Below are 27621 nucleotides of genomic sequence, written 5' to 3' on the forward strand. Positions count from 1 at the left end.
GCGAGCAGAAAATGTAATAGTATGGGTGTTCAATGTGCACAGGAAGCAATGTGTGATTATTTTTACAGCCTTCAGTGTAACCCCTTTACATTATGGGTCTGGGGTCTAATCTCGGATTAAGAACTGGCCCTTTAACATGAAGAGAAACCAGTTTATCCACAAACTTAATGTCCTGCGTTAAAATTAAAAACTGAAATATAGATTTTTAATAGTAAATGAGTCACTGGATGAACATTTCATGGTTATTTCAATCATTAATGCCGCGCAGTACATTTACAGAAAAACATTGACGTCCAAGCGGAAGCGGCGTTGGTTGGATTCTCGGTTGCCATGTCCGTTTAGCAAAAGACACGTTTGGTGCGTTTACGTGTCTGAGATGATTTTATCAATTCAGGAAATTAATTGTTCTTCCCCGGTGTTTTCTGACATTTTCCAGAAACGTGAATAATGGAGGAAATAATCTTCAGGTTAACGGATCGTAAAAATAGTTGTAACCCTGTACTAAAAGTGAATAATTAAGTACAAATTTTGTCTGAATAACATTCATAACTGTTTAGACGTGTCACCATGTGTAACCCATAAATGAAGTAATAAAATATTTTAGGTTTCAGAAGAATCTTAAAATCCGTGATGCTTGAAATTTCGTGTAATTATAGTTAATGAAATATTTTAAGATTGAAATACAAGTGAATCCATGCACATGCTCTTTTTCAAAAGACAAAGATAATTTGCACGAGTGATTAGTTTGATTAGTGGCATCACTGTCTGCCATATAATCCCATTAAACTGTGTTTCAAGAAGAACAGAGGTCGTGGTTTTCTCTTCACAAGCGTCGTCGGGCCCGTAACGAGTCGTCTTCGCTCGAGTCTTTTTGACGGATCTGGCAACCCTGGTCGGATTAGAAAACATTCCATCTGTCAAGGAAGTCGCTCTGGACTTTAAAACATGGAAAAACGAAGCAGAAACTTTAGAAACTGACCAAAGTTACGTGAATTCGGGACTGGTCTGGCCAACAGCCGACGTCTACGCTTGTGAATAAGATGTGTTTTCTTATATGAAGGAGCGCTCCGATAACGTAAGTATTGTCGCTGCTAACTGATAAAAAAACGAACGTTAGCTAGCGAAGTTAGCCTGTGCTAGCTATTTTCCTCGTAGTTTATTCTTAAAATGTACGTGGTTAACTTCACTTTTGCCCGATGTAGTTCATTGAAACAGCCCGAAACATCCCTTTATCGTGTGAACTTGTGAAAGGAAATGTTTATTCTGTGTATCAACAGGTCCTTCGAAAGGATGGCGGGTGTTGTAACGTATCTGAAGCGGGGGCTGAAGGTTGACGTCCTGAGAGAAGCTGGACGTCAGTATCCGCTCTTCTGCTTTCTGCTGCTGTCTATGCTGTCCCTGACTGTGCTGCTCAACAGGTAAACTCCACAGACTGCAGGTAAACTGAGGGGAAAGTGTGTTCACCGGGCTGGAGGGTGTCAGATTATCTCTGTTCACTGGGTGGTCATGTGACGTCTGACCCGCTGCGGTCTTATCAGGGCAGAGCGGTTTAATCTGCGGGCTGCGCGCGTTCAACCAGGCCTCCAGAAACCTGATTAACTGACTGCGGTGAGGTCAGTTAATGGCAGCACTGAAGGATGTGTGCTCCAAAATCTGCAGCTTCCTCTGCCCACCTAGAAATATTGTGATTACTGTTCACTGGGTTACACTAATGTCTGTGTATGTGCAGTGCTGCTGATACTGTGCTCTGTGTTTTAATCTTTATAGGAGCGATGCAGGATGCCAAGTGTTGGACAATAAAAGCTACAACTTTATTAAGATATAACCTCATCCAAAAATCTCAAATGCTATAACTGCATTGAACACAAGGAGGAGCTCCAGATTAAACAGTGATTCCTTTAAACTGAACCGTGGTTGTAGTTCATCTCCATAAATCTGTAAAATAATCTCCCTGCAGGTATATCCACATCCTGATGGTCTTCTGGTCATTCCTGGCTGGTGTCATCACTTTCTATTGCTCGCTTGGACCAGAGACCCTTCTTCCAAATATGTTCTTCGCTGTAAAACCAAGGAACAAAGTGAGTCGTGCAGTCAGCCTGTTTGATGCTGTTTGTTCACTATATTCAGAAACTAGCTGGACACAGTTTATAATGTGAGATTAAGGGAACGGGTTATTCTGTGGTTCTCCCAGCAGCGGCAGGAGCAGGAGCTGTTTCCTCTGGGCCACAGCTGTGCCGTGTGCGGGAAGGTCAAGTGCAATCGACACCGGTACGTTCACAGCATCTCTGAGTGAACAGTGAACACAGGACACGTTATGTTAGTGTGCCCTCTAGTGGATATTCTTAAGTAGTGTGTTAGTTTAATGTCATCATTTATGTCTGCTGACCCAGCCATCAAAGACCCACAGCACGCCATCAAAAGAACAATAAAGTACCCATGAATCACAGAGGTCTGCTGGACATCACTACTCAAACATATTGATTAAAAAATCCAATATCACCACTGCAGCAAGACTCCACTGTAGAGTAAAAAAACACTCGTCAGCCATGGACGTCATTCACAAAGCTGGAGTGAGTTTTCAAGTGCGATGGGCTGAGATGCGTTCAGGAAGCACACGCTGATGAAACGTTTTATCCTCTGCAGGCCGACGCTGCTCCTTGAAAACTATCAGCCGTGGTTGGACCTGAAGGTTCATTTGAAAGTGGATGCTTCAATAGCAGAGGTGCCTCAGGATGGATGCATGTTTACGGTTTAATCCTATAGTGACTTACTGATTATTGTGAGAAGTGTGAATGTTAGACTGGCAACATGTTCAGAAAAACATACTGCAGCTTTTATCTGACTTTTACTGACAAACTTCCACTTTAATGGCTTTAAAATCGTAATTAAACTCTTAACGTATGTAAAAGTCTTCAGTTAACCTTCCAGACCGACTTATTTCTGACCTCCTCCCGCTGTCGCTGTCTCGTAGGTGTTCGAGCTGGTTCTTGAGAACTTTGTGTACCCCTGGTACAGGTAAGAACGTGCTTTTATTTTACCTGTACGATGACGTGTTTCTAGCCGGACTTACTGTTGATGCAGACGTGGTCTTAAAGGGTTAAAAAGACATTTTTCGAGTTGTTACCGTGAACTCCGTCCTCTTGGTTTCAGGGACATCACAGATGATGAAGCCTGCGTGGATGAAGTGAGGATGACCTTTCGCTTCTTCGCATCAGTGCTCGTCCGCCGGGCTCAGAAGGTGACGCTTGAACACTCCTCACCAAAATAAAGCAGCAGCAGGAAGGTTTTTACAGCTGTAACTGTTCTCTTCATCCATCACTGTATGTGCAGATTGTTTTCTGGGTGAAGCATCTTATGCTTATTGCTTGGAACCAGCACATTTTTGTCTTTTGCATCTGAAAACTCATTTATCAGAAGAGTGTCTGATTAATTGACTAATTGTTGCAGCTCCTCAGATTTTGCCGCATGCTGTTCCTTCGTTCTTGCACCAATCCTTGTTTTTAAAGGCTCATTTACAAAGAAAGTGAGAGAAGTCAAATGCAGGTTGTTGCATTATGAGCAGACTGTTTGGTCTTCGTGCTCCTCAAGATTTTGCTGAAGTGTATTTGATTGTTTGCTTTGCTTGAAGTTGATATGCTATGCATCAGTAACGGATGAAGAGGAAGCAGATGGCTCAAGCATACAGATTAAATTTAGATATATTCAAATGCAAAAAGGAAATTTATGCCTGATCTCACTTGATCTCAGGCAGATCTTGATCTGAGATATGCTAAAAAGGTTTTTTTTTGTCTTGCTTTTTGGTTCGCAGGTTGATGTTCCAGCTGTGTTTGCAGACAAAGTGATGAAAGCTGCAATGAAGCATATTGAAATTATTGCAAAAGCTCATGAAAAAGGTTAGCATCAAGTTATCAGTGCAGTCTGAACTGTGCTGAACTCAGTTATTTATTCGGATTATTCTTTCAGTTGAAAAACTATCCTGTCAGCTGCTGTAAAACCGGTTTCATAAATGTAAAATATGGAGAGAGTGAAAGTCTCACATCCCCAAACTAGAAGCAGAACGCGGCCACATGCCACCACAAACACTGCTGCTGATTTGAGTTGTGCTGTATGTTAAAGATTAGCCTGTGAGGAGGTGTTGTGACCCTCTGCGTGTCCTCTGTGTCTGAGCTGATGGCTCGGTCGCGGTGGAACATGCTGGTATAAACTGCTCTGCTTCGGTGTGTAACAGCACTGATGCTGGTGCATGTGTTTGTGTGCAGTGAAGAGTGTGGAGAGTTTACAGCAGGCAGCTCTGGACGAATATGGCGCCGACCTTCACATCGCGCTGCGCAGTCGAAGGGACGAACTGCTCTACCTGAGGAAGCTGACGGAGATCCTGTTTCCCTACGTCATGCCGCCCAAAGCGACGGACTGCAGGTAGGCCGATGAAACCAGCCTGCGGAGCTTCAGGCTGACTGAACGCCGCATTTAGATCACTGCTGCAGTCAGTCGGTCCAGGGGAGGACGCCGACTGTGTCTAAATCCCAGGGAGTGATCATGTGCTGAAAGCTGTAAGCGTGTCCTCCTTGTCCAGGTCTCTTTCTCTGCTGCTGCGGGAGGTGATGGCTGGATCTGTCATGTTACCAACCATGGACTTCATGGCCGACCCTGTGAGTAGAACGGCTGAATGAGCAGGTCACACTGCGCTGTTTGAATACCGTAAAACCTACAAGCTTGAATCTATTTGGTCATGTTGTCTCTGCTTTTCAGGATACTGTGAACCTCATGGTGCTCATATTTGTCGATGACACTCCAGTAAGTGAAAACAGGAACACTGATCCCATCACATATCGTTCAGACTACACATCCAAAGAAATTTTACTTTTAGAGAAAGTTGTGGATATTTCTTTGTGCAACAACACTGCAGGACAAACACTGTTTCTCCACAGCTCACAGATCTGAGCTCACTGTGCTAATTTGAATCTCTTCTGTATCTCCAGCCTGAACCAGCCACAGAGCCGCCGTCTGTCCTCGTTCCATTTTTGCAGAAATATGCCGACGTCAGCAACAAGAAGCCGTCTGTGAGTCCTCACCGAGGCTCCTTAATCACCACAGACCTTCAACATGAGATATTTCTTACTTTGCTTGCTTGTATTTATCTGTCTGTTCTTTATTCATTATTGTTCAGTCACTTCCTGTAATGATCGCTTAATGTCCTCCTGTGGCCGTGCAGGTGCTGAAGATGGAGCTGAAAGAGATCAGGGACCAGCAGGATCTCCTCTTTCGGTTCATGAACTTCCTAAAGCAGGAAGGAGCCGTGCACGTGCTGCAGTTCTGCCTCGCTGTGGGTAAGAACGACCGCCACGCAGAAACCTCCTCCTGCAGTAGAGCTTAATGCCGAGCTAACAAATGTCAAACTCCCGTCGTTTCCTCCAGAGGAGTTTAACGACAGGATCCTGAGTCCGGAGCTGAGCGACTCTGAGCTGCAGCGTCTCCACGGCGAGGTGCAGCACATCTACGAGACCTACTGCCTGGATGAAAGCATCGACAAGATCAGCTTTGACAAGTTCATCGTGGAGGAGATCAGGAACAGTAAGAAGACGTCACGTTCTGTCAGTGATGAATGCAAAGCTTTTGTTTTTAACTGCTCACTCCAGACAAAATAAATACATCACAAGGCGTATCCTCCCTGGTTCACCCTCTGGTCCAGATATGGTCACGGCTATGATGTCAAACAGGAGGCTTCAAACCACTGGATGTCACTATGGCTCTGTCCAGTGTTTAATATACAGTGCTTGGACTGATTTGGACTAATGGCATATTTTGGCCTCTGCTGCCTGAGAGGAGCCCTCCTTTGAACACTAACATGTCAGAATTTCTATGTACAAAGCAAGTTTTAGCCTGTAGATCAACTTTTCACTGGACTTACGGGAAAAGCAGCTTAACAGCAGCTGGATTTCTTGTCTTTTTCTGGCCTCCAGTGGTTCAGTTTGTCCCCTGGCTGCAGTGAAGTGATGGTGGACTTGAGCACCTTGTGACATCACCGGTGGGTGTGGTTACAGGCACCAGAGATCGGACGTTTCTGACCGCATCAGAGCCACACCCATCAGTGATGTCGGCCGTGTTCATAGGTGAAACGGACACCAGACTTTCACTGCTTCTCAGCAGCTGGTGTTGAGGATGCAGCACTGTTTGCCTGCAGCGTCAACGCTCTCACGCTGACACGCTGCTTCTCTGTCAGTCGCTAAAGGTCCGTACACTGGCGTGGTGAAGCTGCAGACCATGCGCTGCCTGTTCGAGGCGTACGAACACGTCCTGTCTCTGCTGGAGAGAGTCTTCACCCCCATGTTCTGCCACAGCGACGAAGTAAGACCCCATCGAGTCAGCCACCCACACATCTGCACGTCACTCCAGACGGTTTCCAGAATATTCAAAAAAAAAAACTTGTTAGCTTTCAGTTAGCTTTCAGATACTTTAAGTCCACTTTCCTGTATCATCTTGAAGTTTTACACATTGACTTGATTGAAGGATCTGAGTACTTCATCCACCAGCGCTCTTTATGTATCACGTCGTCCATGTGGTGGTGTGTGTACTTCATTTGAAGTCATTTGTGTCTCCTCTCTGTGTTCAGTACTTCAGACACCTGCTGAGGGGAGCAGAGTCTCCGGCGAGGAACAACCGGATCAACAGGTTTGTCGTATGAATGTTTTTTTATAATTCAGTATGCTGTTGATTTGAGAGCTCTAAATGTGACGCGGTGCTGATGAAAACACCTGCCTGAAAAGAAAATGAGAACATTGTTTCAGCTCAGACGACACAGATTGAAGGTCTTTCGTCCAAACTGTCGTCACGACTTGCTCGTGTGTCTTATTCCAGAAATAGCTTCAGTTTGGAGGAGAGCAGGTGAGTCGGTCTTTGGCATGTTTTCAGACCTCGCAGAGTGCAGGATGCAGATAAACAGCGTCACAGTTCGATGCATGCAGATCCGCTGTGTTCACCGTCACGTCGGCTGCTCTGTGCATCACGTCACCACACCTGTGCATCGAATGTCGCCTGAGTTTAACAAAGCGTAACCCCACGAGCCGCTGCTGGGCTGTTGTGTGTTTACATGGCATGCTGACGCTCGCTCTTTGACTTTAACCTCATGTCTGAGGAGGACAGCACTGACCCTGTCCTCTGTCCTGGTGGGACTGCACACAGCAACCACTGGCTGAGGAGAGACGGCTCCTTTCATGGGTTTTGTGACGGTTTGTCGGATGAGTCGGGCTCTTTGCCGGATGCCTAGTCATGGTTAGAAAGTTCAGACTGGCTGATTGAACCTCGGTGACTCTGCTGCTGTGGCTGCTGGTTTTTTACTGCATGTCTGCTGCCTGACTGACGCTCTGTGAAGAGAAACACGCGGACGTGTCAGCATGTTTGTCTGTCCACCACAGAAACATGTCAAAACGGGGAGAGTCGTTCGGGATCAGCAGGATCGGCAGCAAAATCAAAGGCGTGTTCAAAAGCACGACGATGGAGGGAGCCATACTGCCGCCGAGTGCCATGAACGACTTCGACGAGGATTTGGTGAGTGTTTCTTCTTCTTCTTCTTCTTCTTGCACGTAAACATCAAACCTGAGGAATCAGGTGAGGTTACATGCGCTTCGGCTCTTTGCGCCCCTGCAGGTGGAGGAGGCGACCGTCGTGATGGAGGACGACTCCCCCGCCGAGCCGGCCAGCACGCCGGGCGTCCTCAGGAACCTGTTGGCCTGGAGCATCACCATCCCCTACATCGACATCTACGACGACGAGGTCAAGAGGGAGAAGATCCCCGTCTTCTGCATCGACGTGGAGCGCAACGACAGGAAGGAAGGCGAGTGGAAGCGCAGGCGCTGAGCTTTTCCCAGTTTGCAAAGCTGCAGCTGCACACTGGTTTACGTGCTTTCCTGTGCGGTGTCAGTTATAGCATGAACTTCTTCACACAAGTCAGCTTGTTCTTCTTCTCCTCTCGCAGTCGGCCATGACACTGAGAAGTGGTCGGTCTTCAGAAGATATCTGGAGTTCTACGTGCTGGAATCCAAACTCACAGAGTTCCACGGTAACGCTGACCCTCTCCACGTTCCACACACTGTCAGCCTGCAGTCGTGAAGGATATTAATGTCGAGTCTCGTGTTGTTTCCTACATCTGCGATTTTAATCTAATCTTCTTTTTTTTTCCCAGGCACATTTGCAGATGCACAGCTTCCATCCAAAAGGATCATTGGACCAAAGAATTACGAGTTTCTCGCATCAAAAAGGGAAGAATTCGAGGAATATTTACAGGTATTCTTCCTTCAATGGAAATAACTGTAGTGGCTCCAGATTTACAAGTTTACACTTACACAGGTACCATTTCCAAAGTGTAGTCATTTAGGTTTGTGTTCTGGGAGAAGCAGCAGTTCAGTGCATACAGTGTAAGTGTGATAAGCTGCTGGTATGTGCGTGTGTGTGCACAGAGACTCCTGCAGCATCCAGAGCTCAGTAACAGTCAGCTGCTGGCAGACTTCCTGTCTCCGTACAGCATGGAGTCCCAGTTCCTGGACAGGATGCTGCCTGATGTCAACCTGGGTACGTGCACACAAACACTTCCTGAAGCAGCGCTTATCAAAAGAACGTAAAGGCTGTACTGAAACATGATGTCCTGATGCTGATAGTTCAGTATACGTAGTGTAAATATTTGGCACCGTCACCTTTTCTTCCCCCTCCTGAAGCTTTACAGTTCAGTCATTTCTTTGTTTTACAGGAAAGATTTTCAAGTCTGTGCCGGGGAAGCTGATCAAAGAGGTGAGTCCCTCTCCTGCGTCTCCTTACCTGCAGTGTGTTCTTCAGTTTCCAGTGTTCACGCTAAGCTAAGCTAAGCTAACAGGCGGCCCGCTGTAGCTTCATATTTAAAGTATAGAAGTAAAACTTGACGACATTTATTTGTAAGACCTGATCTCAGTGAAACCACAAACATCTCACACAGCATAAAAAAAGAGTTTATGGGGTTTTAGAGCGACGTCACAATCCTCAGCCTGTATTTCATCAAGATGTGTTTTAAGCTGCAAGTGCAGCTTTGAGTCCAGCGGTCCACAGCGGTCCTCTCCTCTGATGCGTTACCAGACGTCACTGTGAGCCAGAAACGGCAGAGTAGCTGCAGAAAGCTTCGGCTGTTCTCGAGAGAAGCAGTAGCTTTCGCAGCACAGGGCGCCTGTGGATGATGTGTGCTGTAATAACAGGCTGTGCAGGGTGGAGCAAGGCTGAGGATGGAGACTTCCTCTTAATCAGAGGACCAGAGTTCAGATAAATAATCCGTAAAGCTCGAGGCTCCTGCAGGCTCCCACAGGCTCCCGCAGGCTCCTGGGTGTTGTTATGAAGCTGACCTCTGTGTGACGGCGTGTGAAGCGAGACGCCTCATTCTGTCAGTGCTGTGCAGTCAGTAACTGATGCTGCACTTTCCTGCTGTCCGACATCACAAGACCAGTCAGTCCAGATGCTGAAGGGAATGTGTCACACTCTCTGAAGCATTCTCGCCTTAAAAGAAAGTAGATTTTAGCCTCCGACGTGCAGATAATTGTAGTGTTGATACTAATTATTATCCGATGTATTTCTTTCATTTTCATTAGTTTATTTCGTTTAAAAGCATCTTTGAGGTCGATAAAACACGCTGCCTGTCATGTGATGGAGGTCACGGTTTTTCCTCTTGTTGGTTCTTTCTTCTTTGAACCGAATGCAGGAGAACAAAACTCTTCTTGTTTGGTATAAAGTGCTTCATTATGAAGGGTCTGGGTCCAGAACGCAGAACTTTTCTCCCACCATCATCTTTTAAAGCTCCTCCTGATGGGACAGGATGCTTCTGATTGGTCAGTAATCAGACACGGAGCTCTGCCATTGGTATGATTTAGAGAGGCGGATCATGTGTCATTACACCTGCCTGCACTACGCCTGCATTGAGGAGTTTATGCTCTCATTCGGTCGCCTCAAGTCTGCTTCTTTGCGGCATGTGTGTGTGTGTACTCGACACTGACGACGTTTACCGCTGTGAAACTTTGCAGAAAGGACAGAACCTGGAGCCTTTCATCCAGTCCTTCTTCAACTCGTGCGAGTCGCCCAAACCCAAACCCAGCAGGCCTGAGCTGACCATCCTCAGCCCGTCCGCCGAGAACAACAAGAAGGTAAAAGAGGGAAACTTCTCTCCTGCTGCTCATTAGTGCCGTGCAGTTTTATCAGGCTTTAGAGGAAAGGAGTTTCCTCTGCCCTCTGGGAGGAAGAAGTGTGTCAGCTCATACGATAACCTTAAATGTTTTTCTCCATGGAGACTGTTTGGAGAAACGAGGGGCGTGTCCAACAGGAAGCTAGCATTGCATTATTAGCACCACACAGGCTCCATGTTGTGGAGTCCTGTGTGTTTAGCATTACACATGAGTGCTCCTGAAGCTCAGCTGAGAAACGTTTAGCTGATAAAGTCAGCAGACAGGAAAGTCTGTTTCTGCTCAATCCGGAACAGTAAATCCAGTGTGGTCATTACGCAGTCCTGGTTAACGTTGGGCACGTGACTCTCGGCTCAGCTGTGTGATTTAATGTTGGTGACGCCTGCCGATGACCCCCTTTCACCTGCAGCTCTTCAGCGAGCTGTTCAAGAACAACGCGAACCTGTCGGAGAGCGCGGAGAGGAAACACAACCACAACTACTTCATGGAAATGGTCGCTGTGGACGGCATGTACGACTACATGATGTACGTCGGTAAGTGAGATACGCCTGGGCGCGTTTGAGTAGTCCTGACGGACCCTCTGAACTCTGAAGGTCAAAGGTCAACGTCCCCGTAAAGCACAGGGAAACAGGTTCAGGTCTGACAGTGGCTGCAGTTGAAGCCACCACCTGCGCTCATCCCGTCTCTGTCTCCGTTTGACGGACAGGGCGGACGGTGTTCCACATGTCCGACTGGCTGCACCACGTCCTGGCGGCGGGGAGGATCGTGCTGAAGAACACGTTCGAAGCCTACATGGACCAGTACATGCAGTCCAAGCTGGAGCAGGTCCTGCAGGAGCACCACATGGTGTCGCTCATCACGCAGCTCAGAGGTGGGAGACGGAGGAAGGCGTGTTTTTTAAGACGGGAACGAACGAGTCGACGGCTGCGTTAAACTTTGACCGTGTGTTCGTACAGACGCCGTGTTCTGCGAGAGCAGCGAGGAGCGAACGGCAGAGGACAAACAAGGCCGAGCCAAGCAGACGTTTGAGGAGATGATGAAGTATTTACCAGGTCAGTGTTCAAGCCGCACCGGCCTCCTAATCCTCCACCACAAGAACCGAAAACTAGACTGTAACGTTGTTTTATTAATCCCTTCATACAGTCACTCATTAATCTTCTGTATCTTCACTCACAGTCTACATGAACCAGATCAGTTAAACCAGGTTAACTCACTCAAACCCGCTCATGATTAAAACCGCATGCTTCTGTTTTTGGGGTGGAAGACGCGCTCTGCAGGACTTTAACAAGAAATGATGAAATGTTGGTTCAGAGCATTTAAAGTGTGTGTTTGACTCCAGACTTCGTGGGAAAATGCATCGGCGAGGAGGCAAAATACGAAGGCGTCCGGCTCCTGTTTGACGGCTTCCAGCAGCCGCTGCTCAACAAGCAGGTAAAGAGACGACTGCACGCGAGGACAGAACAGCACACAGCAACAAACATCGACTTTATGAAGCTCGCTTTTATTCTGAAGTTGTCAGATTTGAGTCGTTCAGGATCACCTTTGACAAAACACAAGTCAAAACGGTTGGAAACAGTTTTTGTTTTAGAAAGTCTTAATCTGGAAAGTAAAGTACAGCTGCCGTCTGATAAATGCAGTGTAAAATCAAAGTGCTCAAGTACTATACTTAAGTACAATTTCAAGGTACTTGAATACTTCCATTTCATGGCTGACTCTAGAGGACGCCGTTTGTGTTTTTATTGGCCATAGAGGCGCAAACACACGAGGCGACAGCTTCACAAAGACCGAGCTGAGTGACAATAAAACAAAGAAAATATTCACGTTTCTCCTCAAAACATTTTCTACGTTTAACAATAGTTCACAACAAGTTTACGCAAGTATAACAGTTCTTAAAATCTGAATGAGACGAATAAAAAGAGCATGACTGACGTTCGACTTCTTTCACTTCTTCAAAGTCTTTGATGCTCAGTGCTGCTGTACGTATTTTCAGCTCGTCTTCAGTCATCAGCAGTAAATTTAACATGTTTGTGTGAACTAAAAGCGACGTTCATCGTGTGTCTCCTCAGATGACGTACGTCCTGCTGGACATCGCCGTGCAGGAGCTTTTCCCCGAACTGTACAAGGTAAACAAGTGACAGCGGAGAATGTGGAGAAGAGACGGAGGAGAAACGACTCAGGAGGGGAAACATGTACACCCCCTGAAAGGCTTTTAATGTGAAACAGGAAGTGGATTCGTTCCCTCAACGTGGCTGAACATGATATAAATCAGGCTTGTTTGGTTTCTGTGTCGCGGAGTGCAAACGCTGAGCTCCTTTGCTTGTTTATGTCTGAAGTTCAGAGCGCGGAAATCAGCTGAAACCAGGTAAACTCCTGAAAGCGTCTGCTGCCATCCACGTGGAGCGAACGCGACGTGTGATTTACGCCTCAGTTCAAAAGAGCCGAGAAGCTGACAGTCAGCGGCGAGAAGGGACGCACGAGAAGGAGAAGTGATGTCTAAATGTAGAGTTTGTGCGGCTGAACTTCTTTAAATTCAGCGCAGGTGTTAGTGATGTACGCCGCGCTCAGCTGACAGATGTCATTGATGCGACACCAGTGCAGGCTGTGAAACGTCCAGTGATGCATCAACATTCAACACGTCTCTGGACAGGAAGCATGATGGCGGACTCGGTCAGTGAGCACAGATTTGGCTATTTTACTCGCGCTGATGTTGTTTTTAGTACAGCTGCTCGATGGATTGTGATTGGAGATCCTCGGACTTTTCATCTAGCGCCACCAGCAGGTTTAATTAGTCCAGAGCTTCAGTTTACGACTGAATACCTGCTAAAGGAATGCCTTTCCCATCAGCCTCAGCTTTGGTCTAATTCGGAAACGTTAGCATGCATTAGTCACTGTGGTTGTCATTTAGCTTGTGCAGCCTCACAGAGCTGCTAGCATGTGAGCGACAGCTGGCTTTATCGAGCTTTTGGGCAGAGCAGGCTAGCTGTTTCCACCGGCTTCCAGTCTTTATGCTAAGCTAGGCTAACCACGCTAACCAGCGAAATACAGTACTTAAATAATAAGGTGAATTATTAGTCGACATGATTAGTGCGTATGAGAGTTCTCCTGTGCCGTGAAGAACACGATGAACATCTGCGGCGCAGCAACAAAACTGAATGAGCACGTTAAAGATGGCGGCCGTGGTCACAGTGGACCAGCAGAACGCTGCAGGAAACTGAGCCACAGAAACTCCCGCGGCTAACCTCAACGTTCAGCTCAGCTCAGGCGTGAAACACCTCCACAGCAGCGAGCGAACCCACCAGCTCTGCTTTCTTCCAGTTTCAGTCACGTAACGTTTATGTGTCGCCCTCAGATGAACACATTAAACTGACGGTGTTTCCTTTTCAGGGCGCGAAGGAAGCCATCGTCATGTGAACCACGACGTACTGAACACTGTATCCACACATCTCCCACATCCTGGATTATGGAAGTGCAATACTCAGCTATGTCCAAAACCTCTGGGACCATCCTCACATTCCAGTGTGTATTCATGCACTAATAAAAGAAATATATTTATTGATGCCACTACAGAAAACTCTGCTGTCTACTGTCTCTTCCTTCACCACCAAAGACTGTTTGCACATTACTTTGGAAAATCCAAAAGTGATCACAGCTTCAGGTTTTTCAAGAGCAGATTTGTCAACCTTTTTTTTTTTTTTAAATCTATCTTCCTAAAACGTGGGAGCCTGCGGGGAATAACTTCCTCACAAAACACGTCGTCAGTCCTGATTGTAAAGACGGAGCTTTTAACAGGTCGACGCACTTTAAAGAAACAGCTCAGGTATAGCTGAACGGTGATGCGTTCGCTGACCCTTTGAAGTGACTGAGGATCTCAGTGTCAACAGGTGTGGCTCCGCTGAATGACTAAAAATAAAACGCTTTAAAGCCACAAATGAAAACCCGTGGCAGGGCCGGACTGATCTCTGCTTGTGACCCTCTGTTGTCCTCAGCTCGTCTCAGAGCTCCGCCGCAGCACAACGCTTTCCGTGTGCTCGTTTTCCGGCACTTGGCAGCTCACGCCAGCGCAGGCCGGTGCCAGCTGTGTTACACTCAGTGAACTGATTAATGAGGACTTCCCGAGCATTAACAGGCAGCGAGCGTTGTGTGGGAGATCCCTCAGACAGAGGAGGCCTTGTTCAGCGAGGAGCTCCGCTTCAAAAAACGCTGGGTGTTGCAAGGACGGGGCGAGGTTCAACGCTCTGTCAAACACAGGGTTGTGTTACTGCGTGGGCTCGGGAACGCTTTGAAACTGTTTACGTTTTTCTGTCTTGTACATAAAGGAGTTTTGGCTCAAGGACTCTGCAGCAGGTAAAGAGTCTCTGTCACACCCGAAATCCCTCAGTCTAAATGTCTCAGAGTCTCACAAACCCCACATCCAAATCAGCTTGTTTATGCAACCACACAAAAGCATCTGAGAGGAATTTCTGACCATTTCGTCGTGATTAAGAGAATGACTCAGCAGATCCAAATACCAGATAAGACATTGCCAACATTTCCTATGAACTTTCTGGGAAAGACGGTGCACTCTGGCTCGACACTGCACCAGAACAATGTGAAACTTGAAGTTTCCAATGAAGAAAGATGAGTTTTTCTCTCTGCAGCCATGCGAGAGTGAGGCCCGACGATGGCGCTAGATAAAAAGTCGACCAGCTGCTGCTTTTATCCGTCAGAAGCTTCAATTTGGAGCTACGGCGTCTCAGCATTACATTAAATATGGACGACGAGAGAGCTGAGTGATACGTTCTTTCTTAGCTAATGCCTTTATAATGCATAAAGATTTCTCAAATTTCCACCCAAGAAACACCAGAACTAACATTTTTTATTACATCTGAGACCCTGACTGGTTGTGTAAAGAGAGTTTTTCTTTCATGTTTCTGGGTAGAAGTTTGAGGATTTACGGTTCAATTCAGTCTGTTTTCTTCTTAAATCACCTCAGTTGTGGCTTTTTGGAGTTCATTTGGGGAGAACGCGGTTGCTGGAGCTGCTTTTCATTTAAAACAGAATTAAAAGTCAGGTCAGAGCATGTTTTCAGTCCTGCAGACTTACATCCTCATGCAGTTCATTGGAAAACCGTTTTCTGTTCTCTGGTGTTTCCTGGAAGACGTCAGCCTCACATGCTCCCACACAAAGCCCACAGCAGCCCCAGTAAAACCAGTGAAACCAGTGGAGTGGTTCGTCCAGAAGCCGAGTTGTAGATCTTGATGCGTCCTTCAACAGACGGATAAACTTTCTGTCTTTGCATGATGTAGCTGGACACAACCGAAATGTCCAAATCCCCTGAAAGGAAAAACAGAATCAGGCGTCTCGTCTCCGCTCGGCGACGCAGATCACAACCCCCAAAACATCCCAACATCCCAGCACCTCACCGCTGTTGTGTTTGAGCGTCTCGTTTCTGATCATAGAGAATCCGTCTCCGCCCGTCACCATGTAGGACGGCAGCACCACCGTATAAACCGCCTCGTCCTCGACGGGCTCGTAGCGAGGGACTCGACATTTCGTGCAGAGGATGGCGAGGCTCCTCACGCGGCGCCCCGGAGGCTTGGAGAGGTCAAACTCTACGTGAAATCCTGTGGAGACATCAGCAGAGTTACCCATCGGTGCGTCGCTGAGGAGCAAACACCTTGCAGTACCTTCTACCATCCTGACGGCGACTCATAAACAGACGTAAAAGCAAAGGTACCGGACACTTGGAGGAACTCTCCGGTGCTCTGGCCGTAGCGTTTCACCGAGTGCTCGAAGGCCTTCCTCAGCGTGGAGCCCCTCAGCTGCACCAGGTCGAAGGTTCCTCCGAAAGGTAAGACGGAGATCAGGTCCTCCATGGTGATGGAGCCTACAGAACACACCAGCACTGTTTTAGAAAGTTCTTCTGACAAAACACAAACGGTCAACGACCTCTAGAGAAGTTTGACTCGGAGGAAAAGCGCCCAAGTCGTTCGCTGTCCAGCGCGGTTTTGATTTTACTTCCATGGAAACGAGCGACGCACCGTTTCTGCCTTGCTCGTCCACGGACGTGCGGATGCCTCCTCCGTTGAAGATGGCGGCGCTGACATGGTTCCACTGGACGTCTTCTAAGAACCTGATGTTGTTGCTGACCTGAACGACAGACACAGAAGAAGATCCCCTCAGTCAGTTAGCTTCAAGCTAATGTTCATCTGCAGTCCCTTTATTTGACAATATTACAGAAAAATCATTTGTATGATTTGTCTGAAGGACCGAACCTTTGGAGGAAGTCATCTTGGTCGGGTCATAAATGAATTCTGGAGCAGTTTGTTAGCAAAGGTGTTCCCTGCAAGTTTGAGCTAAAAGGCTCCCGTAGTCAGGCGAGCTTCAACACTGTGATGTGGAGCATGACGGTTGCTAGCAGCTAGCCAGAGAACTGATGGAGGTCTTACCTGGATTTATATCTGATAGCCAAAACAAACTGAACTAAACAAGGAAATGCTCCAGATTTTGGCTGAACTGAACCAAACCACTAAAAGTTCATGTGCTTCAAGCAGCTCCACAGAATCTAAGATCTGCTCCAACAACCGTTGGAGAGACACCTTTCAAAGGACAGACCTTCACTGGAGTCTTCCTTTCATGATGTTCTGTGTGTAATGAAGCGCTCTGACTGACCATGGCGTCGCAGATCAGGTTTCCCAGGTTGCATTCCCGAAATCGGCACTCTTCCGTGGTCCCGTTCAGGAAGACCAGAGTCTTTCCCACCACCTGAGACGAGTAGTTGGCCAGTTTCTTCTTCCATTCCTCCACCTGGGCAAGAACTTCTGGATCTGGACAAGATATTTAACCTCAGTAGGAGCATTATGTAATCTGTGGATGTGTGACGTTCCTCTAACACTTCCTGAACTGAATGACGTCAAATTAACGAAAAGGCTGCAGCTGAAGAAATCCAGTCTGACAGAGCAGGAAACGTGTCTCTTTACTCCTGCTTTACATATCACAGGTTTGTCTGAATGAGCATTAATTTAAGGATGGATGAAGGCAGAAACGTTCTGTGTTTCATGTCCACAGGGCTTCAGGAAAGCATCTGTCACCGAACATTCACAGAGAGGAGTGACAGCAGGATGAGGGATCAGACTGAGGTCTCTGTACCTTGTGCGATGCTGCTGTTCAGCAGGATGGGATTTCCTGTGGACTTCACCACATTCCCAGCATCGTCAAAGGTCACCTTCAGATAACCCAGATATTTTCCAAAGGCGTAGGCCTGCACGACAGGAACCTGCCGCCCGTCCTCCGATCTCACCATGAAGGGATAAGGACCGGCCGGGACCTCGGAGGAAGGAGGTGGTCCTGAAAGGTGAAAGCTTTAATTACAATCTGTGGGAATGTTCAATTTTAAACAGTAAATGTAAAGTCAAGCTAGTTTTGATGAAGACTACGATGTTTATTAAGACGTCCAATAATGGTCCCAGTTTGGGAACACTGACACTGACAGCGATGCACGAGCTGAGCCATCCTCAGGAAAAACCCTCAGCAAGGACGGACGGACTTCCAGGAAGTCCATGGAGAAAATATGGAGGCCGAACTAATGAGAAGGTGTTTCTAGAGGAGGTCACAGGGAAGGTTTCTGCTGTCGTTCAGTGAGTCAACTCAAAGGTTTGTTTGTCTGCTTGTGACATGGCACACACACCCTGAGCAAATGAGCCCTATGCTTCCTTTGATTCCCATTAAACCCTGTGGAAAGGGAACAAACGGGTAACTGGGATGAACGCAGTGATCAGCTGTGCAGAAAGTGAGAGGGTGAGGGAGGTGCACGCAGACGTTCTGAAAACATCTGGAAGCCCTCGGTCCACTCTGACCACACAGATGTGACGCACTCAGTTTTAGATTCACTCAAGGGAGACTTTGAACGCATCATTCATCTCTGCTTCATGACACCAACAAACTTCAACAGTGACTCAACTCTGCCAGGAGAAATGTCCAAATCTCAGCGTGTGTGTTTGGTGCCAGTGACTATTAAATTATTATCAGACCAATTCAAATCTGGTGAATCATCTGGGAACTGTGGAAGAAAAGTGAATCACACACTGGCAGAGCCTTTGTTTTCCAGTATCTGATGCTTCTGACACTCCTGCACTGCAGCATCATTGTGACTAACTCTTTTATACTGTATTTATTATTGTTATTCATCGCCTGAATTTCCACTCTGAGGATTATTGAAGGTTTATCTTGTATAGTTTTATGGTATTAGGAGGAAATCTGTGCTTTCATTGTGAAGACGGTTTGTCTAGTAACTACAGTACGAGTTGAGGTGTGTTGACTGTGGCTGCAGCTGATGATCTTTTGGTCTGTAAATCCTCAAAAAAAACAGACAAAATAAGCAAATTTAAAGACGTCAGCTTATGTTTTAGGAGTTTGTTTCGTAACGTGAGACTGCCTGTCTGCTGCTGGAACCATCAGATGTTTCTCACTTTTGCTTGAGAACAGACTTGAAAGATCAGCTGATTATAACAGGCGCAGGTTCACTGTCTGTCGATCAGCTGATCAGCAAGACAAAGGCAGGCGTAGCCTCAGCGTGGGCACGACAGAGGCGTCTGTGGGATTTACTGACTTTTACAGCATAAATCTGCACTTCACAGGAAGTCTTGAATGCATCACTGTCAGCTTCAAGAGCACTTGTCCAAACAAAGACTGATAACTGAGAGGGGCCTCATAGTTACACGCTGCCTGATGTCTGCCGCAGAGTTTCTGCAGCCTGAGGTCCAAACCAAAAGCTCACTTCCTGTCTGCTCACTGACTCCTCGCGCTGCTGCTTGTATGAAACACTACAGAGTTATTTATGGACACCACGCTCGTGCCGACACCATGTTTACTTTGAGCTAAATGCGAGTAGGAAGGCTCAAAGTTTCCTCCCGGCCCGGAGGGGGAACGCAGCTCACAGAGACAGCTGCTGTTCGACTGCAGGAGGGCGAAATCAACCATTAACAACAGAATCGCCCCAAAGTTTGTCCTGAAACTTCCAGTCACTCATTCACAGTCAGTCACGTTTCTGTCTGGCTGCTGATTCGTTAACTGAACATGCTGAGCGTCTGTCCAGAGGACCACAAACACACGAGAGCAAATCCACCCATAAATGCTAAAAATGGAGATGGTCTGCACAAAAAGATGCTGTGTTCATCTCTCAGGGTCTAAAGCTGTCAAATCAAGTGAGCTGCACAACAGCCACGTCTTAGTTTAATAAGGAATGCTAGAGGATTACCAACGAAGTGACTTACTGAAGAGAAATAAAGCTCTGCAAACCAGCTAGCTTCCTGTCCTTTAGCTAACGAGCTTGTTATCTAAACTAAGCTCCATCTAACTCATGAATAAGACTCGAAAGGCGATCAGGGAATTAAAGATGAGGGTGATGTTTGGAACTTAGATGAGAAGAAGTTGCCATAACGTGACGACGGCCAACCTGTGAAGAGGAACGTGTTGGTGTGTCCACCGATGACGACGTCGACACCGCGGACCTTCTTGGCGATCGTCCGATCCACAGTGAAGCCGGAGTGACCGAGGGCGATGATCTTGTTCACTCCCAGCGTCTTCAGCTTGTCCACCTGCAGCTGCAGAGAGGTCACCTCCTCCTCGAACAGGAGGCGCGGGCCTGTGCGCCAACATGGAGGCCAGAGATCAGTTTCATGAAGTGAATGTGAAAAACTTTTTGGCTGCACCAGCGATCTGACATCCGACTTGGCTAAATACACGGATTGTGGACGCGGGCCGAGCTAGCGGCGCGACAAGAGGCCTTCAAATGGAGCTCGCATCAAGGATATTTAACTGTGTACAGTCAGATGAAACTGGAGATTTGCACTTTCATAACTTTGTTTATTGCGAGTTTATTGTTTTGCTGTTACTCAGAGGACAAGAGGTTCCTCCATTTTCACTTTGAAGACCTTTTCTCGAAAGCAACTCTCCAGGACAGCTGGAGAGGAAACAGCGTACGCTACACTGATGGATGCCTTGAAAATAACAGTGAGAGAGAGAGAGAGTGCATCTGAGACTATATATGGAAACGATGTGAGAGGGAGACAAACAGAGACAGAAAGCGTCCACTTCCACTCACCAGGTTTGGACAGAGCAGGAGTTTCCTGCGACGTGTAGCCCACCACTCCCACCCTCTCGCTGCCAACGGTCAGTATCTTATAAGGCGAGTACGAGCTGCCAAACGTCGGGGCCAGGCTTTTATCTGGTTTGATGTTGGCACTGAGAACAGGACACTTGATCTCCTGCATGAACGGTTTCATGAGTCCCTCCACCCCGTTGTCAAACTCGTGGTTTCCCAAAGCCTGAAAAACACGAAGGAAAGTCAAACAGCTGCTGTCGCTGAGCACCAGATTACACACAAACGCAGAAGTTCAGTGAAATAAGTCAGACTCAGGACAGGTTTCATAAAGCGCTGCAGGTCTTTGAGCTCAACCAGTCCAACCAAAACCAATCAAAACTGGTTAACTTGAATATATGAAGAGGTAGAAAGCTGACCACACAGTGACGGTATGCTCTTCTTACTACGCCTACTTTGATTCAGTAAATAAAAGGCAAACAGGTGTAAAACTCGACTCTTCGTCTGGACGCCACGGTGGGACTCCCAGATGAAATTCATGCCATTGTTCCACAGACCTGGTTTACTTTGAAGGTCCAGTGTGGAGGATTCAGTGGCCTCTAGAGGTGAGGTTGCAGATGGTAAACAGCTACATACCGCCTCACCTCGACCTGCCAAACGGTGGCTGCTAAAAACCTAAAAGTCTCTCTGTAGAGCGTGTCTGGTTTGTCCGTTCTGGGCTACCGTAGAAACACGGTGGTGCGACATGGTGGACGCCATGGACGAGGATCCGCTCCCTCTGGAGACATGACGAGCTCATTGTCAGGCCATCCTCAGTGGGTTTGGCCAATGAATGGATGACGATCAAGCGGGTTACTGCTGTGGTTTCATCAGAAACAGTAACAGTGAGCGTGTTAGTCACTGTGTACTTCAGTTGTGGAGTGTTGTTTGAATGTGAATACACAAAAGTGTACTGTGACCCATCGCAGAGCAAGAATGTCAATGAAAGCCAGCGACAGGAAACCAAACTGTGCTTCTGGACAGATGAAGATGGATGCTGACACGACAGCCAGCAGCTCTTCAGGAAAGCCAGAACTAAAAGGAGCGCGGTCGCTCGGTCCATGGGACGTCGCCCTCTGCCATCCACTGACAAATAACCAGGAATAAAACAGCAGGACGGAGACGAGCCTTGTTCCTTCTGTGTCCACAGGCAGGTGGACACTGGGACACTGGTGGAAAACTGCTCTCCAGTCAGCAGATCTGACTCTGAAGCACAGACTCTCTGATGCATCGCTAGATTATGTCGCCACGCCGCCAGCTACACCTGAGGAAGGTGTCTCTTTTAGGAGGTTTTCTCAATCACACAGCGCCCGTGTTCGACGCACACGGCCGCTGTGCATCGCACTGTATTACGCTGCAGCAACAGTGAAATGCTGCTCACTGAGGAGACAAGACGAAACCTTTACGAACCAGATCGCAGAGGAAGAACCTCCAGAGGAAACCGCAGGGTGGTATTCGTAGCGCCGGATTAGCTGACGGCTGAGTACAGCAGTGCTCTTCTGGATTACGTCGTGGTGGTCAAACGAAGCTTGCAGAAACTCTTCTGCAGCACAGGAGTACTCACACAGCAGGATTAATTCTCCATCAAGATTTAAAAGGAGTCTGAAGTCGTTGCTCTAATTCTGGTGTAAAGATTAAAAGCACAGAGGCCAAACAGCTGATCCATTAAAACCTTCCTCTCTGCTATTAAGCTAATTAAAACCAAGTGAGGCCTTCAGTCCTGAATCAATAAATTCAGCCTTTCACTGAGTCCAGTCTGAATCATCTGCTTTGAACTGAGACCTTTCTATTCTGTTATCTTTGCAGTTAGCTTTAGGTTTTAGTCGTGTTTACTTAAAGATCTCATCATTGGAAATCATCACGGTGATCAGGGTCCACTGTTTGTTGTTGTGATTCATGATGTTTTGAAGCTCTTGTGACTCTAATGTTTAAGACTTTTCTGTGTTTTTTTTAATCTCTTTTTTGTAGGATTTATATCAAAAATGTGGGACAACAGACAACCTAACCAAATGAAAAACACATCATTCTCTGTATTTGTGAATCTCAACAAACTACAGTAATCGAGTGACTGTGAGCCATGCAGGAGTAAAACCAGGCTCACGAATCTCACCGTCATTGCAAATTAAGACTTAACACATGAAACACGACGAGTTAAAAAATATGATCCGCTCTGATTTTAAAAGAATAAACGACCAAACATCAGAAAGTCTCCTCCTCAGACTGTTTCTGCATCAGCAATTTAACACAACACTGAAACTTGTACTGATAGTTTGTGCATATTTGGCTTTTATCTGCTCTGCATTTTGACTTTAATTTAGAAACACTTCTTCCACAACTGCAAATAAAAGCAAATAATAAACAAATAAGCAAATAAAAGGAAATATAAACTCATATAATTTCTGCACTTTGGAGACATTATAACATTTAATAATGCAGCTACTTACCTGCCATTATTATTATTGTTGTTGTTGTTGTTGTTGTTGTTATTATTACATATCAAGCTGCTTTCTTACCATGGCATCGTAACGCAGCTGGTTCATAAAATGAGCAGCCTCGGCTCCCTTGTAGTAATTGAACCAGACGGTCCCCTGGAACTGGTCTCCGGCGTCCAGCAGCAGCACGTTGCTCTCGGACGCGCGGATCTTCTTGACCATCGTGGCTCTCCGCGCCACCCCGGCGAAACACCCGCCGCCGCTTCTGCTGCATTTCCCGGAGTGCTGGTTGGTCTCCTCCACCCGGGCGTGTACATCGTTGGTGTGGAGGAGAACCAGGTCCCAGGCCGCCGAAGTGGACACACAGAAGTCCAGCAGCAGCAGGAGGAGGAGGAGGGGGAGGCAGAGCCGCGGCAGGGCGCTCCTCTCCGGGCGCACCGCTCCCATCGCTCCGCGGTCCGCTACGCGTAAAGACACTCACACCGGGGGGGTTTCTTACATGACCCGCCGGAGTGTTTTCTCTCTCCCTTCTCGCTGCCCCTCACGCGCCCTGTGAAGTATCTGTCTTGATGATTTAAAGGAGAACCCGACAGACCCGCATGCTGAGCAGACTGAGGAGAGAGCGCGCGTCAGGAGGCGCCTTCGGGAAGAAGAGGAGGAGGAGGAGGAGGAGGAGGAGGAAGGCATCGGGGAGGACTTTGGTTGTTAAGATACGCCCTTTTCTTCTCTGATGTCCCCCCCCCACCTCTCACTTGTCGACACATTTGTTCACCAAAGCTTCACTTGGTTAAAAGTAAACTGAATCAGACACATCTGTTAAATCTCACGCTGGAGGGAAGCAGCGCGCGCGGCACGAGGAGGAACTCCTCCATGAGTGTACTTACAGGCTGAAGCATCTTTCAACAAAAGACAGAAAAAGGCATTAAGGGGTGAAAAAGAGGAACACAAAGACTTAAAGACTGAATGAAAGACGCTCACAGAACTCTGGAGGTTTGATGCTCTGATTTACATCAAAATCCATTCTAGTAAACTAGAATTTTTAACATTTTGATCACCGAGTAATGTTTCCTTACAAAGCCATGTATGTTAGCTCTAAATGAGTGGTGAGACAATAGGATTAAAACTGCTGTGGTTCATAATAACTGCACAAAGAAGTATTTCAGCTCAGGATGCTGCTGCGTTACAGCTCAGCTCTAATGAACCTGCATGCGTTCAGACCAGGAGACACTTCCCTCTTCCTCTCATGCCAGCAGAGTCGACATGTCTCAGGTATTAAAGAGAGAGAGAGAGAGAGAGAGAGAGAGAGAGAGAGAGAGAGAGAGAGAGAGAGATGCTTTCTGTTAATTTCACTGTAATGAGAAAATCTGTTTACAGAGACTTGAAATGAGGTTAACGAGGAAACTCGTCACAGCGAACATCACGTCTGCTTTTATTTTTGGTCATCGCACACTGAAGCCACCACAATCAGCCACAACCCTCTTCCTTTGCTCTTTCTACCGTTTGGATGTTCAGCAGAGGACACCTTCAGTCCTCCAGCTTCAGGATCGATTGTCCACTTTGGTCCAGACTGAAGCATCTTTGTGATGGACTGACGTGAACTTTGGTGCAGATGAATCCCAACGTCTGATACTGAGATACTGCACCTGCAAAGCTAATGACATCATCATCTCAGCTGTACTTTGGCGCTGATTAGCAAAGGCTAAGCTAAAATCATGCTAGCACTGTCACAGAATGTTTCATCCATTCAGAGTCAAAGTTCAAGCATGTGAGCGTCGATCGACACACAAACCACCGACTGCACGTACGTAAGGTATCTAATTCTAATGATTTGTGCTCTTGGACTATTTTTAACTCTGAGCGCAGTTTACAGGAGCAGTTTGGCCTTCATTTAATCCAAAAACGAAAACAGTCATCACAGTCTGGTGGATCACTCTGACAGGTTTAAACCTGAAAACGAGGGGGAACCTGAGGCGGCCTGCAAAGAAGGAAAGCAGAGACACGCCTTCTTCCACCTTCGCAGCATCACTTTTCCTTCAGTCCAAAGTCCAGATATTCAGAGATTTGTCAGAAGCTTCGAGAAAGAGGAACGAGGCATCTTCTATTCAGGAAAATCTCGCCACAGCTGCTCTCAACACCTGAAACCAACACAAAGTATTCTGGGAGTGTATCACAGCACTCTCACATCCACATGCTGCACTCCGCCTAAGTTCTGAAAGCACTGTATAAATGTCTTCACGTTCTGTAAATACGTGTGTGTGAAAGTGTGTATTTACGTGTCTGCACGAGTATCGGTGTGTGTCAGCTGGCTTCCTGATGAGTGTGTGTAGAAAAAACCCACAAATGACGTCTGTGAAGATTGTCATCCATCCAGGTCGAGCTGCTTCTGAGTGCTTCCAAAGGTCTTTTAGAGCCACAACAAGTCCAGCTGCCTTTGAAGCACTTAGAAAAACCCACAAATGACCTTTTTTTACCTACATAGTGAGGAAACATTTAAAGGACCAAACCTGCAGTCAGTCACTGTCCACTTATTTCATGTGCTTCCACACAAACATCCTCCAACAGCAACTCAAAGAGTCTACAGCTGTCCTTTAGCTCAATGCTAACGTTAGCATGCTAACAGTTGCTCAGTAGTGTTTAGCCCTGAAGGAGAAGGGCTGTACGAAGTTTTATGGTGACCCACGCCAATCCATCCAATCAGGACCAACCGCAAGAGCTGTGATTGGTCAGCTCTGAATGCTCGTTTTGGCTTGTCTAGGTTAGCTGGCTGTAACTCCACAAGTGCTGTGATGGTGATGTCGATCTGCTGCAATCAGGAACAATTCTTCAAAGCAAAACACAATCACGTTTCACAGAGTGTGCAGCTCTGACGTTGTTCTGAAAACCCACTAACAAACACACACCTCCCACCTCGGTGTGGCTAATGAGCGGTGTGAGTCTGTCATTGCGGCTCACGTTGAGTCGAGTATAAACTCGGCTTTAACTTAACCACACGCTGGACGAAACGCTGAGCAGCATCCGCCCGACTTCCACTGCGTGACTGCTGTTTGCTACAAGAACACAAAGCATCCTGGGCTGTAAGTCGCCGGAGGAAACAACCCAGGCACCAATTACATTTCCTCCCAACAGCTGGGACAGAAACTGATCATTTGCTGCCCCTTTTTGACATAAACTCAACTGAAAACAGCACAAAGACATTTAATGTTTGAGCGAATCAGCTTCATTGATTGTTGTAAACATCTGCTTATTCTGAATTTGTTGTTGGTTCAGGAGCAACTGAACTGGGAAAGATGTGGAACGTTCAACAGGTGAACAGGCTCGTTGGTAACAGGTGATAGCATCATGATTGGGGATGAAAGGAGCCTCCTGGAAAGGCTCAGTCGCTCACGAGCGAGGTTTGTGTTGGAAAGTCTTCACATTTTGTTTAGTTTTATGCTGCAGGCAACTTGTTTAGACTGAGGATTGTGGGATATAAACTTGACGTACAGGACTCGGGGATGGTCCAGATCTATAGCTCATGTTTGAAAGCTACACCTCTGAAATGGTCGGTGGGCGTCTGAATCATGCCGGTTTGACCGCCTGGAGGTCACAGCTGCCTGCAGCTGACATTTAAGTGGCCCACACTGCTGCAGAGAGCTCGTTAAACACTCCCACACAGCTCTGAGGCTCAAACCACACACAGCCAAGCCCAGCCGAGCGCCATCATGGAAACACGCTGTCTGGTCGCTTCAGCCTCCAGAGCAGAACCACTGTGACGACTCCTGAGCGGTCAGACGGTTTATTTAAGGAGCCCGAACTCACCAGAGGGCTTCACTGGTCTCTGGAGCTTTGATTCAGATGAGGCAACGAGCTGCTGGGGCCAATACTAGCATCTAATACCCCACATCGATTCATTCTGTGGTTCATGCTTCTCATCCTGATTCTGTCTTACTTTTGTCTTCGCTGTGAAGACTTTGAGCTGCAGTTTCTGTCGACACAAACTGCACTTCCCCCAGAGCTCGACTGGTTTGTGGCGTGAGCTGAGCTCGTGGCGCCCTCCTACAGCTCCGTGGTCGTCAGTCGTCACCTCTTCTGTCATTAAGCGCTTTGGTAACCCTTCAGCAGGTGACAATAACAGGTTAGAACATCGCTGCTGAGCTGCCTGATCTGTCTCAGCTTCCATAAGAGGACAATGTCCAAGACGCTGACATCCTCTCTCTCTGAGTTTTGAGACTCGACCACAGGCCAGGGTGAACAGTTCTTTCAGCTCTCACCAAACCATCAACCACTCGCAGCGAGTCAGCTGTTTCCCCTGCAGCCTCTGGATTTCATCATGTTTTATGTGCTTCAGAGGTGTTAAGGGTGAAGATCGGCCCATTGTGGGAGTTTGTATTGTGTCTCTCCCCTGCAGCGGACTAATTACAGTAATTCAGCGCCCTGAATTTAACTGAATCCACAGCTGTAGTCATTCACTCTGCTGCTCTCCAAAGGCACATCCTCGCCCGCTCATGTTCCCTTTGTTACCTTCACACAGCTCTCACTCCACAGATCTTTAGTCTGCTGCTTTTAATTTGGCCTAATTTGGGTTTGAGTTAATGAAAAGCTTCTTTGTTGATCGCTGTGTCTCTCTTTGGTTGTTGCCAGCTCGTGACACAAACGGATCGATGAAGTGATCTCGCTGAATACCTTCAAGTGTTTTTATTTTAGATTTTTGCACACATTTATGTGAACCCCCCCTCAGTTTGGGCAGGTAGGATGCAGCTCAGTTTGAGGTCATTTAACTGTTTATTTGCTGTTGGAAACATCAGTCTCGCCGTTGCCTCTTCGGCACAGAACAGCATTGTGGAGATCAGACTTTTAAACCCTCTCGTGGAGTTTATTGTCTAATACCTTTCTGTTTTTCTGGAGG

The 27621-nt window shown here is 47.1% G+C and overlaps 2 protein-coding genes across 4 annotated transcripts; one reads left to right on the forward strand and one right to left on the reverse strand.

The window, feature by feature from the left end:
* The first annotated feature begins 895 nt into the window (after positions 1–895).
* Positions 896–13754, forward strand: LOC139347416 (sorting nexin-14-like). Of its 3 annotated transcripts, XM_070987005.1 has the most exons (30): positions 896–1075; positions 1278–1418; positions 1958–2078; positions 2192–2268; positions 2644–2722; positions 2972–3015; positions 3151–3238; positions 3809–3893; positions 4260–4416; positions 4574–4649; positions 4750–4794; positions 4980–5060; positions 5213–5327; positions 5416–5571; positions 6221–6345; positions 6611–6669; positions 6856–6882; positions 7413–7545; positions 7645–7831; positions 7973–8056; positions 8180–8280; positions 8454–8565; positions 8741–8781; positions 10032–10151; positions 10597–10720; positions 10894–11058; positions 11144–11239; positions 11527–11618; positions 12254–12310; positions 13572–13754. In XM_070987005.1, exons 2-30 carry the CDS (start codon positions 1291–1293, stop codon positions 13596–13598), a joined length of 2802 nt encoding a protein of 933 aa, XP_070843106.1. In that variant the 5' UTR covers positions 896–1075; positions 1278–1290; the 3' UTR covers positions 13599–13754. The 3 variants fall into 3 exon arrangements, with proteins under 3 accessions (XP_070843106.1, XP_070843107.1, XP_070843108.1); XM_070987006.1 differs by lacking the exon at positions 6856–6882; XM_070987007.1 differs by lacking the exon at positions 6856–6882 and having other exon boundaries at positions 2195–2268.
* Positions 13739–23351, reverse strand: LOC139347417 (snake venom 5'-nucleotidase-like). Its single transcript, XM_070987008.1, has 9 exons — positions 22818–23351; positions 20269–20491; positions 19621–19809; positions 17316–17513; positions 16839–16993; positions 16208–16316; positions 15904–16053; positions 15590–15790; positions 13739–15500 (listed from the first exon to the last, which is right to left on the reverse strand). Exons 1-9 carry the CDS (start codon positions 23181–23183, stop codon positions 15334–15336), a joined length of 1758 nt encoding a protein of 585 aa, XP_070843109.1. The 5' UTR covers positions 23184–23351; the 3' UTR covers positions 13739–15333.
* Between the last annotated feature and the right edge of the window lie 4270 nt (positions 23352–27621).

This window comes from Chaetodon trifascialis, chromosome 19 (assembly GCF_039877785.1).
Source record: "Chaetodon trifascialis isolate fChaTrf1 chromosome 19, fChaTrf1.hap1, whole genome shotgun sequence".
Lineage (NCBI taxonomy): Eukaryota > Metazoa > Chordata > Actinopteri > Chaetodontiformes > Chaetodontidae > Chaetodon > Chaetodon trifascialis.